Source organism: Sciurus carolinensis, chromosome 4 (assembly GCF_902686445.1).
Source record: "Sciurus carolinensis chromosome 4, mSciCar1.2, whole genome shotgun sequence".
NCBI lineage: Eukaryota > Metazoa > Chordata > Mammalia > Rodentia > Sciuridae > Sciurus > Sciurus carolinensis.
The window spans coordinates 168,392,974-168,410,115 of NC_062216.1; the positions used below are offsets into that span (position 1 = coordinate 168,392,974).

The 17,142-nt window shown below is 38.9% G+C and overlaps 1 protein-coding gene across 1 annotated transcript in view; it reads right to left on the minus strand.

Annotated features, from left to right (window-relative positions):
- Enthd1 (ENTH domain containing 1) overlaps positions 1–16,927 on the minus strand; it is a 116,707-nt gene extending 99,780 nt beyond the window's left edge. The window contains 1 exon segment of the mRNA XM_047551786.1: positions 16,579–16,927. Coding sequence (XP_047407742.1) covers positions 16,579–16,927 — 349 coding nt within the window.
- Between the last annotated feature and the right edge of the window lie 215 nt (positions 16,928–17,142).

Below are 17,142 nucleotides of genomic sequence, written 5' to 3' on the forward strand. Positions count from 1 at the left end.
GCAAAGAACCTTAACAAAATATTGGCAAACTGTATCCAAAAACATATTAATAAAATTGTGCACCACAATCAAGTGGGGTTCAAACCTGGAATGCAAGGATGGTTCAACATTCATAAATCAATAAACGTGATCCATCATGTCAATAGACTTAAGGATAAGAATCATATGGTTATTTCAATTGATACAGAAAAAATGTTCGACAAAATACAACACCCCTTCATGCTCAAAACATTAGAAAAAATAGGGATAGCAGGAACATACCTGAACATTGTAAAGGCTATTTATGCTACGCCCATGGCCAACATCATTCTTAATGGAGAAAAACTGAAACCATTCCCTTTAAAAATGGGAACAAGACAGGGATGTCCTCTTTCACCACTTCTATTCAACATTGTCCTCGAAACTCTAGCCAGAGCAATTAGGCAGATTAAAGGAATTAAAGGGATACAAATAGGAAAAGAGGAATTTAAGCTGTCACTATTTGCTGATGACATGATTCTATATTTAGAGGATCCAAAAAACTCCTACAGAAAACTTCTAGACCTCATCAATGAATTCAGCAAAATAGCAGGCTATAAAATCAACATGCATAAATCTAAAGCATTTTTATACACAAGCAATGAAACAGCTGAAAGGGAAATGAGGAAAACAACTCCATTTGCAATAGCCTCAAAAAAAAATTAAAATACTTGGGAATCAATCTAACCAAAGAGGTAAAAGATCTCTACAATAAAAACTACAAAACATTGAAGAAAGAAACTGAGGAAGACCTTAGAAGGTGGAAAGATCTCCCATGTTCTTTGGAGAGGCAGAATTAATATTGTCAAAATGGCCATATTACCAAAAGTGCTATACAGATTCAATGCAATTCCAATTAAAATCCCAATGATGTACCTTACAGAAATAGAGCAAGCAATCATGAAATTCATCTGGAAGAATAAGAAACCCAGAATAGCTAAAGCAATCCTTAGCAGGAAGAATGAAACAGGGGGTATCACAATACCAGAACTTCAACTATACTACAATGCAATAGTATCAAAAACAGCATGGTATTGGCACCAAAATAGACAGGTAGATCAATGGTACAAATAGAGGACACGGACACAAACCCAAATAAATACAATTTTCTCATACTAGACAAAGGTGCCAAAAATATGCAATGGAGAAAAGATAGCCTCTTCAACAAATGGTGCTGGGAAAACTGGAAATCCACATGCAACAGAATGAAACTAAACCCCTATCTCTCACCCTGCACAAAAATCAACTCACAATGGATCAAGGACCTTGAAATCAGACCAGAGACCCTGCATCTTAAAGAAGAAAAAGTAGATCCAAATCTTCAACTTGTTGGCTTAGGATCAGACTTCCTTAACAGGACTCCCATAGCACAAGAAATAAAAGCAAGAATCAATAACTGGGACAGAGTCAAACTAAATAGCTTTCTCTCAGCAAAGGAAACTATCAGCAATGCGAAGAGAGAGCCTACAGAGTGGGAGAAAACCTTTGCCACTCAAATACTCTTTATACTTTTTATAAAAAGTATACTTTTATACTCTTTTATACTCTTTATACTTCAGATAGAGCACTAATTTCCAGAATATATAAAGAACTCAAAAAACTCTACATGTGAAGAATACAAGTAACCCAATCAACAAATGGGCTAAGGATATGAACAGACACTTCACAGAAGAAGATCTACAAGCAATCAACAAACATATGAAAAAATGTTCACCATCTTTAGTAATAAGAGAAATGCAAATCAAAACTACCCTAAGATTCCATCTCACCCCAATTAGAATGGCAATTATCAAGAATACAAGCAACAATAGGTGTTGGAGAGGATGTGGGGAAAAAGGTACACTCATACATTGCTGGTGGGGTTGCAAATTAGTGCAGCCAACTCTGGAAAGCAGTGTGGAGATTCCTTAGAAAACTTGGAATGGACCCACCATTTGACCCAGCTATCCCACTCCTCGGCCTATACCGAAAGGACTTAAAATCAGTATACTGCAGAGATACAGTCACATCAATGTTCATAGCTGCTCAATTCACAATAACCAGACTGTGGAACCAACCTAGATGTCCTTCAATTGATGAATGGATAAAGAAACTGTGGTATATATATACAATGGAATATTACTCAGCTATAAAGAATAATAAAATTATGGCATTTGCAGGCAAATGGATGAAATTGGAGAGTATCATGCTAAGTGAGATAAGCCAATCTCAAAAATCCAAAAGATGAATGATCTTGCTGATAAGTGGATGATGACACATAATGGGGAGGGGGGCAAGAACAGAGGAAGGAGGGACTGTATAGAGGGAAAAGAGAGGTGGGAGGGGTGGGGGGAAGGAAAAAATAATGGAATGAATCAAACAACATTACCCTAAGTAAATGTATGATTATGCAAATGGTATGCTGTTACTCCATGTATAAACAGAAACAACATGTATCCCATTTGTTTACAATAAAAATAAATTAAAAAAAAAGAAAAAAGAAAAAATAGCAGAGATGGAAATTTTATTAGTCAATTATAAATTTATGTTTTTATCTTTCCAAAAAACTCAATTGCTATAAATTTGCTAAAGGTATAAAAATATCAAGGAATTAATCATTCATTCATCAAATAGGTATTGAGGGGTCTACATTCAGGCAATGAACCAACTGCTAGGGACACTGTTCTTGCCCCTGAGAAATTCAGTTTTGCAAAGTGTGTTAGGTTAGCTCTTTGTCACTGTGACCAAAAGGCCTAACAAAAACAATGTGCTGAAATAAGTTTATTTTGGCTCACAGTTTCAGAGGTTCAGTCCATGGTCAGCCAACTACAGAGCTTTGGGCCAAACGTGAGGCAGAATGTCATGGCAAGAAGGGAGTGGCAGAGGAAAGCTGCTCAGTTAATGACATCCAGGAAGCAGAGAAAGCTTCAGTGTAAGGAGCCAGGGATAATATAATCCCCAAGGGCATGCACACAGTGACCTACTTCCTCCAATGACATCTACCTGCTTACAGTTACCATCCATTAATCCATTCAAATTATTAATCCATCAAATAGATCAATCCACTGATTAGATTACAGCTCCCATACTCTAATCATTTCACCTCTGAACATTCCTGCATCATTTCACACATGAGCTTTCGGGGAACACCTCATGTCTAAACCATAACACAAAGGAATATAAACATGTTCATAAATGAGCCATAGCAAAGGCTCATGCAGACACTGTCACCACACCAGAGAGAATGTCATACTACCAACTAATGTCAGTAAGATTCAGGAATATCAACGGGGCCAGAACCTTCTGTGGTAATACAGGACCCATTCTCATGAGGGTGAGCTGAAAATGCAGGGCACTACCTAAGATAAAAGAAACTGGTCCAGCTTTGCTGGCTGTGTCTAGATATTAAAAGACAAAAATGGTCCCACTGGGCCAAGAAATGAGATCCAACTATATGGTGTCTATAAGAAACCCATTTTAATATAAAGATACAATGAGATTAAAAGTAAATGAGTAGAAAAAGTGATACCAGGCAAACACTAATCAAATAAAGTAGGAGTAGTTACATTAATTTTAGACACAATAGACAACAGACCAAGAAAAGTTATCAGGAACAAAGAGGAGCATTAAATAATAATAAAGTGGGCAATTCTCCAAGAAGACATAGCAATCCTTAATGTGTATGTACCTAACAAGAAAACATCAAAATCTACAAGGCAAAAACTGATGAAACTGAAAAGAAAAATAGAGGAATACACTATTATAATTGGAGACTTCAATACCCCTCTATCAGAAATGTACAAATCCAACAGGCAGAAATCAGTGAAGACATAGTTGAACTCACCATCAGCAATCAACTGGATATATAGGCAGTTATAGACTACTTCATTCAATAGCAGATTACACATCCTTCTCAAACTTAAGTGGAACATTCACCCTGATAGACCACATTATGAGTCATAAAAAATGCCTTAACAAAGAACAGAAAATCATACAATGTCTGCTTTCAGACCACAACAGAATTAAACCAGAAATCAATAAGAGAAATATACCTGGAAAAATCCCAAAACATTTGAAGATTAAGCATCACATTTCTAAATGAGACACAGGTTTAAAAAAATCTCAAGACAAATTTTATAACACTTGGAACTAAAATAAAAATAAAGACAACTATCAAACCTTGTGGAAAGCAGCAAAGCAGGGCTGAGAAGAAAATTAACAGCACTGAATGCACATGTAAGAAAAAATATAAAATCAATCACCTAAGCTTCCACCTTAGGAAACTAGAAAAGGGCTAATTTAAACTAAAACAAGCAGAAGAAAAGAAATAACAAATTATGTCAAAATAAACCTTACTATTCTGTATAATTATACTGTACTAATAAAAGCATTTAAGAAAAACAAGTAAAAAATTAGAGCAGAAATCAGTGACATTGAAAACAGGAAACCCAAAGAGAAAAATCAATGAAACCAAAAGTTGGTTCTTTTGAAAAAACAATAAGAACAGTAAGTCAGGCTAAGAAAGAAAGGAGACACAAATTTCTAATGTAAGAAATGAAAGGGGAGACAACAATAAAGAGCATTAAAGGACAAATTTAATGCCCAATAAAGGAATAAGATGAACAACACTATGCTCATAAATTTGATAACCTAGATGAAATGGACCAATTTGAAAAATATTATCAGTTAAAACTCACACAAGAAGAAATAAAATGATACGAATAGGTCTATAATTCTTAAAGAATATGAATCAGTAATTAATTACCTCCCAAAACAGAAAGCACCTGGTTCGGATGGGTTTACTGCTGAATGCTACCAAACATCTAAGGACAAAATTTAGAATTCTCTTCAATCTTTCAGAAGACAGAAATGGAATACTTCCTAATTCATTCTTGTGAGGCCAACATCACACTACTATAAAAACATTGAAAAAAAACTACACACCAATATCTCTCATGAACAAATTTTTAAAATCCTCAACAAAATATTGACAAATCAAACCCAAAATGTATAAAAAAGAATTATATACCATCACCAAGTAGGATTTACCCCAGATATACAAGTCTAGTTCAATATACAAAAGTCAATTCATATAATCCATCACATCAACAAAAAAAGGAAAGTCACGTAACAATATCAAGATATAGAGGACATATAAAAAATTAAAAAGAACTAAAAAAATTCCTGGAGCAAAAAAATGACTATAGCAGGGTTGTAGGACACAGATTAAAACAAAACAAAACAAAAAAAGCCAATCCCTTTCCTATATGCCAGCAATGAATATCTGGAATTTGAAATTAAAAACACAATAACAGTAACATTAACATTCAAAAAATGAATTACTTAGGAATAAAGCTAGCAATATATGTATAGTTTATCTGAAAAAAACTACAAAACTCTTGATGAATAAAATGAAAGAACTAAAAGCTGGATGTCAGCAAGATGGTAGAACAGGACTTTTCAGTGCTGTTGCCTCACAGAAACAAGTCAGACAATTATCCACACATGCTAAAAACACCTTCACAGGAGCTAAGGAGACAGGTCCAACACTGAGGATCCAGGTTCCAGACTTGCCCCCCTTCTGACCCAGGCACCAGGCCAACCTACCCAAAAACTCCAGCAGCTTGTACCAGACAGCCCACCAGAACAAAGCCATTCTGCAGACTGGAGTAAGTCCCTATTTCTTCAAAAAGAGCAGTCATCAACACAGTGCAACATAAAACATGAAGAAAAAAAAAGGAAATACATCACCACCAATAGAAATCAAAGAAAAACTGAAGAAATTCTATGTTCATGGATAAGAAGACTCAGCAGAGTCAAAATGTCTTTCAATTTGCTTTATAGATTCAACTCATTTCCAGTCAAAATCCCAGCAATTGTTTTGTGGATATCAACAAACTGATTCTAAAGCTTATATGGAAAGGCAAAGAACACAGAATAACCAATATAATAACTGAAGGAGAAGAACAAAGTTAGAAGGTTGACACTACTTAAGACATACTATACATTTACAGTAGTCAAGGCAGCGTGGTTATCAGTGAAACACTAGACAAATTCACAGACCAGAATGGAAAACCTATTGCATAACCAACAAATAAACATACCATGCTTCTGTTGACATTTTTCTTGCTCTCTTGGTACTAACCAATCATCAGGAGTGTTCACAAAGTCTAGCACACTGTATTTCAGCTTGCTATTTTTTAGTCCTAAGCTTAACTGTCAGGGAATCTGAAAGACCTTTATTTGGATTTAAACATATCCAATTGCACCACACTTTGTACACATAAAAGATATAAATGCATAAATAGGTTTGTCTGTATAATTATAAGTTTATCTATTTTAACTCTCAAAACAGTTCATAAGCTCTTTAGAGCAGGGGCTAGCTTCCCTTCAACTCTATAAAAACATGAAAGTTTTTAGTACAGTAATAAAATAGCTACTCTATAAATTACAGAGAGAATGGGCCTTTTTCAACCTATTTCTAGGTGTGCAAAATTTTTGTTTAATTTTTTAAAATAAACAATCCTCATGAAAGTTGATGCCTTTATAATTTCAGGATGAAGCAGCATACATGATCAAACTTTTGAAGATTTTTTTCACTATTTCATCATTAAGTCTTGAACATGACCTAAAATAAACACTTAAAAATAGAATATACACCTTGACCAACTGTGATTTATGCTAGCAACACAGGTTGGTTCACATGAAAAAAAACAAACAAACAATGTAATATGCCATATTCATAGAATTAAGGGAATTTTAAAAAAAAAAACATGATCATCTCAACAGATGCAGAAAAAGCATTTGACAAAAGTGAACATGCTTTCATGATTAAAAAAAAAAATCAACCAGGAATAGAAGAAAACTTCCTCAACCTGATAAAGAACTTCAACCCGATAAAGAACATTTATGAAAAACTACAGCTAAAATTATTCTTAATAACTGCAAGCTTTCTTCCTAAAAGCAGGAAGAAATCAAGAATGTCTGCTATCACTATTCCCAGGCAAGGCAAACAGGAAAGAAAAAGAAATAGGAGGCATCCAGTTCGGAAAGGAAGAAGTAAGTCTGTTTGTACACGACATGATTTTATACGTAGTAAATCCTAAAGTACCAAAAAAAAAAAAAAAAAAAACCTATCACAACTAATAAACGAGTCAGCAAACAGGATACAAGATCAACCTACAAAAGTTGGTAGATCAGTGTATTTCTATATACTAGCAATAAACCATCTGAAAATAAAACTAGGAAAATAATTCCATTAATAACAGCATCGGCACTAGGGATATAGCTCAGTTGGTAGAGTGCTTGCCTCACAAGCACAAGGCCCTGGGTTCAATCCCCAGTACAACAAAAAAAAAAAAAAAAAAAAGAAAGAAAGAAAGAAAGAAAAGAAAAAAAAGCATCAGAAAGAATCAAACACTTAGAAACAATAGGATTCATACACTGAAAATTACACAGCACTGTTGAAAGAAATGAAAGAAGTCTTAAATAAAAGGAAAGACATACTGTATTCATGGATTGGAGAAATTCATATTAAGATGGCTATACCACCCAAAATGGTCTACAGAGTCAAGGCAATCCCAATCAAAATTCCAGCTGCCTTTTGATTTTTTCAAGAGAAACTGACAAGTTGATGCTAAACTTCATAAGGAAATGGAAAGGACCAAGAATAAACAAAATAATATTGAAAAAGAAGAAAGTTGAAGGACTCCTATTCCTTGATTTCAAAACTTAACGAAGCTACAGTAATCAGAACAGTGCAGTACTGGCATAAGAATAGACACAGATAAGTGAAAAAACTTAAGAGTATAGAAACAAACCCCAACATCTATGGCTGGCTGATTTTCACAAGCATGCCAATATAACTCAATGGTTATATCAATACATGCAAAAGAATAAAGTTGGCTCTCCACTATATATAATCCAGAAAATCAACTGAAAAGGAATTCAAGACCTAAATGAAAGATTTAAAACTATAGAACTATTAAAGGAAAACAAGTATAAATCTTCATGATGCTGGATTTGACAATGGTTTCTTTTTTTTTTTTTTTTTTTTTTTTTGTGCTGGGGATCAAACCCAGGGCCTTGTGCTTACAAGGCAAGCACTCTACCGACTGAGCTATCTCCCCAGCCCCTTGACAATAGTTTCTTATCGACAAAACCTAAGGTAAAAGCAACCAAAGACAAATTGGACATCATTGAAATGTAACTTTTGTGCAAGAGGACACATCAAGAAAGTAAAAAGACAACCTACAGAATGGCAGAAGATACTTGCAAATCGCCTGATAACAATCTTGTATCCAGAATATATAAAGAACTTTCAGGACTCTAATAAAAGCACAACCTATTTTAAAATGGGCAAAATATTTGAAAAGACATTTTCCAAAGACAACATACAAAGTGCCTGCCAAGGATATGAAAAGATCCCGAACATCATTATTCTTTAGGGAAATGTAAATCAAAACCACAATGAAATATACTTCACACCCAACAGGATAACTAGATGATAACTTTTAAATGGATAAGTGTTAGCAAGAATATGGAAAAATTGGAGCCCTCTTATGTTATTGATAGCTGTTAGATAGTACATGTCAGGGACCAAGAAGTTCTCATTCTGAGAACATTCTGACCTTTACAATAAGCAGCAGCGCCCCTCCCCCCTCCTGGCTGATAATTCTGACAGTATGGCGCCTATGGTGCCGTCCCTGCTTCTCTTCCGGGACTTCACCTTCCCGCCATTGCGAACCTCACCTTCCCGCCGGCGCAAACTTGCAGCCTATCAGGAGCCCAATAGAAGAACACAGCCAACCAGGCTGCACCTCGTCATACCCCTCATTCCCTGAGCATATAAATACCCCTGTGTGAACAATAAAAATTTGCAGCTTGATCAGAATTCCTGTCTTGCTGTCTCTCCCTGCGTCTCTTGTCCCTTCATTCCTTCTCTCTTAGGTTTGCCGCCCGCGTTGATGTCCCACGGGTCGGGACAGTTGGCGCCCAACGTGGTTGGCTCGAGCCTTTGTTTGAGAAGCGAACGCTGCCCTCTGGGGAAGACTTGGCCAAGCGGGATTCGGGATCGCCTCGGTGGACGTGACCGGGAGTCAGATCCAGGAGGAGAGTGAGGCCAGCACAAGGTGAGTGACGCACCATGGGACAAGCAGTTTCGTCACATGATTTGTTTCTGACGGGTCTCGAGGAGGCCCTCAAGACTCGGGGAGCGCGTGTTAAGAAAAAGGATTTAAGATCATTCTTTTCATACATAGAGGATTTGTGTCCTTGGTTTCCCCTTGAGGGGTCAATTGATGGTAAAAGGTGGCTCAGAGTAGGAGACTGCCTCAAAGATTATTATGAGACTTTTGGTCCTCAAAAGGTGCCTGTCACTGCCTTTTCTTATTGGAATTTAATTAATGAGATTCTTAAAAGCTCACCCTTTGACAGTGGTACTTTAAAACTTGTAAAGATTGGGGAGCAGGCAATGCAATCCACCTCTCGCCCCCCATCAGCATGCCCTTCGGTTAGTATTCAAATGCCCCCTACTCAGCCTTCTCAGGACCCTGGGACCCTCCCAGACCCCGGGAACCTCCCAGACCCCACCTTACCAAAAAAGTCCCCTAAAAGTCCCCCTAAGATTTATCCGGTTTTAAATCCCTATGATGACGTGACCCCAGAGGAGGAGGCTACCGTGGAGGGGGCAGCAGCTCAATACCATTCTCCAGACCTGCCACCTCTTAAAAATCCACTTCCCACTTATACACCCCCTGCCTTTCGTGCTCTGGCCCTTCAGGGACCTACTGCCCCCCCAGACATTTTTTCCCCACTTCCCTTGCCTAATCTAACCCCTTTACGCGAGTCTCTCCAACATAGGCGGGAACAAATCCAACTTTTAAAAGAACTAAAAGCCCTTGATGCCGAGCTTCGCTCACTGGCCTTGGGCACAGAGTTAACACAAACTGCCCCAAGACCCCTCAATACTCGTAAGGTGAAGCCATGTGGTCAGCCTGTTCTTGCCTTTCCAGTCACTCGCAGTCAAGCAGATCAGCCCGCACAAACTGAAGCAGAGAATTTAAAAGGAAGTCAGGAAGAGGAATCAGGGGAGGAACAAGAGGTAGAACCAGAGAGGGAACAAGAGGAGGACCAGGAATCAGGGGATGAGGAGGAGCCCACCTCTGGACAGAGTGGAGCCCTTGGTTCTTATAAAAGGCTGAGCCTCCGCTTTCTTGAAAGACTTAAAAAGGCTTGTACACAGTATGGCCCCACTGCACCTTATACACTGGCCTTGCTAGAGAACCATAGTACACAGTGACTCACCCCTAATGATTGGAAATTTTTGGCCCGAGCCACCCTCAGTGCGGGTGACTTCCTGTTGTGGAACGCAGACTTTAGGGAATACTGTCGGGAAACTGCCCAAAAAAATTCAACCAAGGCTTCCTCTAAATCCTGGACCTATGTTAAACTAGTGGGTAATGCACCATTTGATACTAACCCTAAAAAGGCACGCTTTCCTACTGGGCTCCTAGCACAGGTTCAAACTGCTGGTTTGCATGCTTGGAGACGGCTCCCTCAAAAGGGCTCGGCCACCACCTCCCTAGCAAAAATTCATCAGGGTCCTGACGAGCCTTACAGTGACTTTGTTGCCCGGCTTAATCTAACTGCGGAGCGCTTACTTGGACCAAGTGAAAACGAGAGCTCCTTTGTAAAATATCTTGCCTTTGAAAATGCCAACCCAATATGTCAAGATGTTCTTCGGCCCCACAAAGATAAAGGGGACCTTTCTGACTTCATTAGGCTGTGTGCCGGGGTAGGAACAGCCCATGCCATGGGTCTCACCATTGGTGCCGCCTTCACCAAGGCCCTTCACCACCCTGGCCCACGTACTTGCTTTACTTGCAAACAACCTGGCCATATTGCGTGAGACTGCCCAACAGGGAAACTGGGTCAAGGACCCATATCTCCTCAAACAAGGACTAAACCACCTCCGCTCACCCTTTGCCCTAAATGTGGTAAAGGTCGCCACTGGGCCAAGGAGTGTAGATCCAAGACCAATGCCCTTGGACAGCCTATTCCCTCTAACTTCTCGGGAAACTCCTCTCGGGGCCAGCCCCTGGCCCCGACCACCCCCAGAGCAAACCCAGGGGCAATAAGGTTTGTTCCCTCTCAGACTCCCAACCCAATCCAGGCTCCCTGTCCTTCTCCACAATCACCTCCCTCCAACGTGCTACCCCAGGCAGCGCAGGATTGGACCTCTGTGCCTCCACCGATACAATATTAGACTCTATGCAAGGACCTCAAATAATACCCACTGGGGTTGTAGGCCCCCCTCCACCTCATATGTGTGCTCTTATTCTTGAGAGAGCTCCTACCACCTCACAAGGTGTTCAGGTCTTCCCTGGCATCATTGATGATGATTACACTGGAGAAATTAAAATACTGGCCACAGCTGTTAACGGAGTAGCTGCCATCCCTGCAGGAACAAAAATTGCACAATTAATACTCCTTCCCCTCAATTCAGGAAATTCACCAGGAAACACAGCCTCTTTAGGTTCCTCTGATGTGTATTGGGTCCAACCTATCTCCCACAAAAGACCCACTCTTACCTTATTTATTGAAGGAAAGAAATTCCAAGGGATCCTAGATACTGGTGCGGACGCCACAGTTATTTCTCAAAAATATTGGCCATCAGAATGGCCCCTCACCTCATCACTAACTGACCTTAAAGGAATAGGGCAGTCAAGAAACCCCTTAGTTAGCTCCAGGGTGCTTAATTGGACTGACACAAAAGATAACACAGGGAATAAAGGAACCGTTACCCCCTTCGTTGTTCCTGATCTCCCTGTCAACCTTTGGGGACGAGACATTCTAAGCCAAATGAAAGTTATTCTTGCTAGTCCCGACTCTTTAGTCACTCATCAAATGCTTTGTATGGGCTTTATCCCTCGTACAGGCCTTGGAAGGCTAGGACAAGGACAGGTTGAGCCTGTACAGCCCATACAAAAAACAGACAAATTTGGACTTGGGTATGTGGATTTTTAGTGTCGGTCCCTGACCCTCCTGTACCCCATGCAGACAAAATTATTTGGGAAACTCAAACTCCTGTGTGGGTGGATCAGTGGCCCCTTACCCAAGAAAAATTAGAGGCTGCCTCCATGTTAGTACAGGAACAGTTGACAGCAGGCCATGTGGAACCCTCAACCTCACCCTGGAATACTCCTATTTTTGTTATTAAGAAGAAATCAGGCAAATGGCGCCTTTTACAGGATTTGCGCACTATCAATAAGGTTATGCGCCCGATGGGGGCATTACAGCCAGGCATCCCTACACCGGTAGCTATTCCTAGGGACTATTATAAAATGGTCATCGACTTAAAAGATTGCTTTTTTACTATTCCTTTACATCCTGATGACAGACCCTATTTTGCTTTCAGCCTCCCCCGCATCAATTTTCAGGGCCCTATGCAAAGATTTCAATGGAAGGTCCTTCCCCAGGGTATGGCTAACAGCCCTAGTCTTTGCCAAAAATATGTTGCTCAAGCAGTAGACCCTGTGAGAGAGCGGTGGCCACAAGTTTATATATTACATTATATGGATGATTTGTTAATTGCTGCACCTAATACCTATGATCTTAACAATTGTTATTTGGATCTCTATAAAGCCCTTACTGCCTTGGGACTTCAGATAGCCCCTGATAAGGTTCAAACACAGGACCCCTACACCTACTTGGGCCTCAAACTTCAAACTAATCAAATTCAAATCCCTAATATACAATTGCATGTGGACCATCTCCACACTCTTAACGATTTCCAAAAACTACTAGGGGATATCCAATGGCTAAGACCATATTTAAAACTACCCACCTATGTGCTTTTGCCTCTTAATGATATTTTAAGGGGAGATTCTGACCCTTCTTCTCCTCGAGAGCTTACTCCCGAGGCACGGCAAGCATTAATTCAAGTCACAGAAGCCATCACTCAACAATTTGTTACACAAATATCTTATAACCTTCCTTTGGTTTTGGTTATATTACACACCCCTCATACACCCACGGGACTATTCTGGCAGCGGGATCCACATTTTAAAAATAAAGGTTGCCCCTTGCTTTGGGTTCATTTGCCCACCACATCCTCTAAAGTTATTGCTGTCTATCCTGCTCAGGTAGTTTCTATCATATCCAGACAATTGATTTCTGATGTACAGATACTCTCAAGTACCATACAAGATCTTCAAGATCAGGTGGATTCCTTAGCAGAAGTGGTCCTACAAAATAGGAGAGGTTTAGACCTTCTAACTGCCGAACAGGGAGGCATTTGTCTGGCTTTGCAGGAAAAATGCTGTTTCTATGCCAACAAGTCAGGAATTGTTAAGGACAAGATCAAACAGCTGCAGGAAGACTTAGAAAAATGCCGACGAGCACTGGCTGATAATCCACTATGGACTGGATTCAGTGGACTCCTTCCCTATCTCCTTCCCTTCCTAGGTCACCTCCTTTGCTTGCTGCTTATTGTATCTATAGGTCCTTTGATATTCAACAAGATCATGGCTTTTCTTAAAGCTCAAATTGAGGCTATACAGGCGAAACCTATTCAGGTTCATTACCATCGACTGGAGATGATGGATCGTGATGGTGATCTTAATAAACCATCACCCCTGTGAGCTGAACTGGACAGCCAATGACAGGTAAGATTCGTGAGAGCTCATACCAACCTAAGACAGGAAATGAGGGCCAGAGCCTCATTATCCAATGACGGGTAAGGATGTTGCTCTGCCACGGACAACCTAAGACAGGCGCAGTTCCCGAGGGATTGTCACTCCAGCCCTATACCTGTTCAGGCAAGCTGTGCCCCCGTCTCACCACATAACCTCTATCACCCCCTTAAAATATGCTATCGAAAAATGGTCAATAATTTTATATAAGAAAGGGGGAAATGTCAGGGACCAAGAAGTTCTCTTTCTGAGAACATTCTGACCTTTACAATAAGCAGCAGCGCCCCTCCCCCCTCCTGGCTGATAATTCTGACAGTATGGCGCCTATGGTGCCGTCCCTGCTTCTCTTCCGGGACTTCACCTTCCCGCCATTGCGAACCTCACCTTCCCGCCGGCGCAAACTTGCAGCCTATCAGGAGCCCAATAGAAGAACATAGCCAACCAGGCTGCACCTCGTCATACCCCTCATTCCCTGAGCATATAAATACCCCTGTGTGAACAATAAAAATTTGCAGCTTGATCAGAATTCCTGTCTTGCTGTCTCTCCCTGCGTCTCTTGTCCCTTCATTCCTTCTCTCTTAGGTTTGCCGCCCGCGTTGATGTCCCACGGGTCGGGACAAGTACAGCCACTGAAGAAAAAGATAGCTGTTCCTCAGAAAGTTAAACACAGAATTATACGTGATCCAGCAATTCCACTCCTAAGTATATACCCCAAAAGACTGAGAGCAAGGACTTGAACTTACACCTGTACTCCAGTGTTCACTGAGGCACTATTCACAATAGCTAAAGAGTAGAAACAACCCAAGAGTTTGTCAACAGATGAACACATTTTTTTAAATGTGGTATGTACATTCAATAGAATATTATCCAACCATAAAAGGAATGAAGTTCTGATATATCAACATGATTGAGCCTTGAGAACATTATGGTAAATGAAATAAATCAAATGAAAAAGAAAAAATAGAGATATTATACTCCATTATACATGATATATCAAAGTGCATTCTATTGTCATGTATAACAAATTTTAAAATTTTAATAAAAAAAGAACAAATATTGTATAATTCCACTTGTATGAGATACCTAGAATAGGCAAATTTAGAGACAAAGTAGATTAGAGGCTTGGTGGAATGGGAATGGAGAGTTATTACTTAAAGGTTACAGAGTTTCTGTTTAAGGCTATAAAAAAGTTTTGAAAATAGTGGTGATGCACAACATTGTGAATATACTTAATGCCATCAAACTGCACACTTAAAAAGGCAAATGTTACATTATGTATCTTTTGTCTTGATTTTTAAAAATAATGTAATATACCCAAAACCATATAATTATACACATTAAATGGGTGATAAGTATGGTATGTGAATTGTATTTCAATAAAGCTGTTTTTATAAGGAAGCATAAAAAGAAATGAGATCTCCAGCTATGAAAAGACATGGAGGAATCAAGTACATATTGCTAAGTAAAAGAAATAAATCTGAAAATGCTACATACTTTGATTCTAACTTTATGACATCTGGAAAAGGCAAAACTACAGAGACCAATGGTTTCCAGGGGCTCTGGGGGTCAGTGGGGGAGATTAATGGGTGAATCACAAGGCATTTTTAGGTCAATAAAACTACTCTGTATGATACTGAATGGTAGGACAAAGGACATTATACATTTTTCAAAGCCCACAGAACTGTATAACACAGTGAATCCTCACATAAAATATGAACTTTAGCTAATAATATCAATATTGGCTTACCAATTGTAACAAATGTAGCATACTAATGCAAGATGTTATTAATAAGAGAAAGCATTGGTGGGTGGGGAAGGGTATGTGGAAACTGTACTTTCTGCATAATTTTTCCAGAACATAATTTTTCAAATTGCCCTTTAAAAAAAGATCTATTTTAAAATGCACACTTAACACAGACTGAACTAAATTTTATCTTCTTTTCATGATTCATAAGATTATTCATTTTAAACACAAATTATAATTTTACATTAAATGGGAGGAAATGCTGATTCTTCTGCCATAGTACAATATCAGACACTACTGAATCATCTTAATATTCTATATATCCTTTCCCTATTTCACATCCTCTTCCACCCCTGAAAGAATTATTTTATGATCTAAATTTCTGTATTTATATAAATACCTCCATCTAGATGGATTTTGTAGATTCCAGCATCTTTGGAAACATTTTTCTTAATTTATGACTAAATTCCAATCTAATTATAATTATGCATTACAGTGACATTATTATACCAAATCGCCATGCCCCCTGTTTTATTCATTTTCTGAGGTATTATTTTATCAGGAACCTAAGTGTATCAGTTTTACACATCCTTTGGAAAAAGCTATGTTGTTCTCTAAGGCACTGAGGAGTTGATCTAGAACCACTAACTAGAGACAAGGGAAATGGTACATTTAAGAACAACTTTTCCTTCAGGTGCAGTACACTCGCCTGTAATCCCAGAAACTTGGGAGGCCGAGGCAAGAAGATTGCAAGTTCAAGGTCACCCAGGGCAACTTAATGAGACCCTTTCTCAAAATAAAAAGGGCTAAGGATGACGAAGCTCAGTGGTAGTGTCCCTGAGGTCAATCCACAGTATGAAAACAAAAATGAATAAAATAAATAAATAAATAAATGCCAGGCATCCCAGCTTCTTAGGAGGCTGAGGTCAGCATGGATAATTTAACAAAATTCTGTCTCAAAAATTAAAAAGGGCTGAGAACATAGTTCAATGGTAAAGTGCCTCTGGGTTCAATTCCCAGTACCACAAAAAATAATTTTTTTAATTAAAAAAAAAAAAACTTTTCCCTAGTTCCTGTTTTAAAATGATCCCTCCCAAACTCCTTATCTTTACTGTCACATTGCATAACTTCTTTAACTATTACCTTGATCTTTTCCAGCTTCATCTATATGTTGAAAGTCTTTTAGTATTTGAAGATTACAGAAACCCTCTCTGCAATGATGAATAACTTTCTTTGATCCATTCTTGATGAGATAATCCATTAGGGTAAGGGATTTATACACGTGGCGCCAGTTCTTCCCATGGTCACTGAGTCTCTGCCATAGCATATTCATAATCTCCGAGAGAGAAATTGTGTTGAAAGTCAAATCACTGATTTCCAACATCAGAGAACTAGAGGGGCCCCAAGGGTCATTAGAAGTTGCTTCCCTGACTTTTATTTCAGCATCTGAATAATTTTTCATGAAGTTTTTCATTTGCCTCCTGAATGCCATAGATAGGACAAGTTTGAAGGTGAAAAGGGGGAGGAGAGTAATGGAACAGGAATCTATGTTACTGGTTTATAAAACTCTTGGCAGGTACCATTGCTGCTCCCAAATACAAATGATTAATCTCCATGTTGATACAGTATCAATTTCCTGCAAGGAAAGCACAAAAAAAGTGTATGTTAAATATTTTTTAAAATATTCTACAGAAGACCAGGCCAATC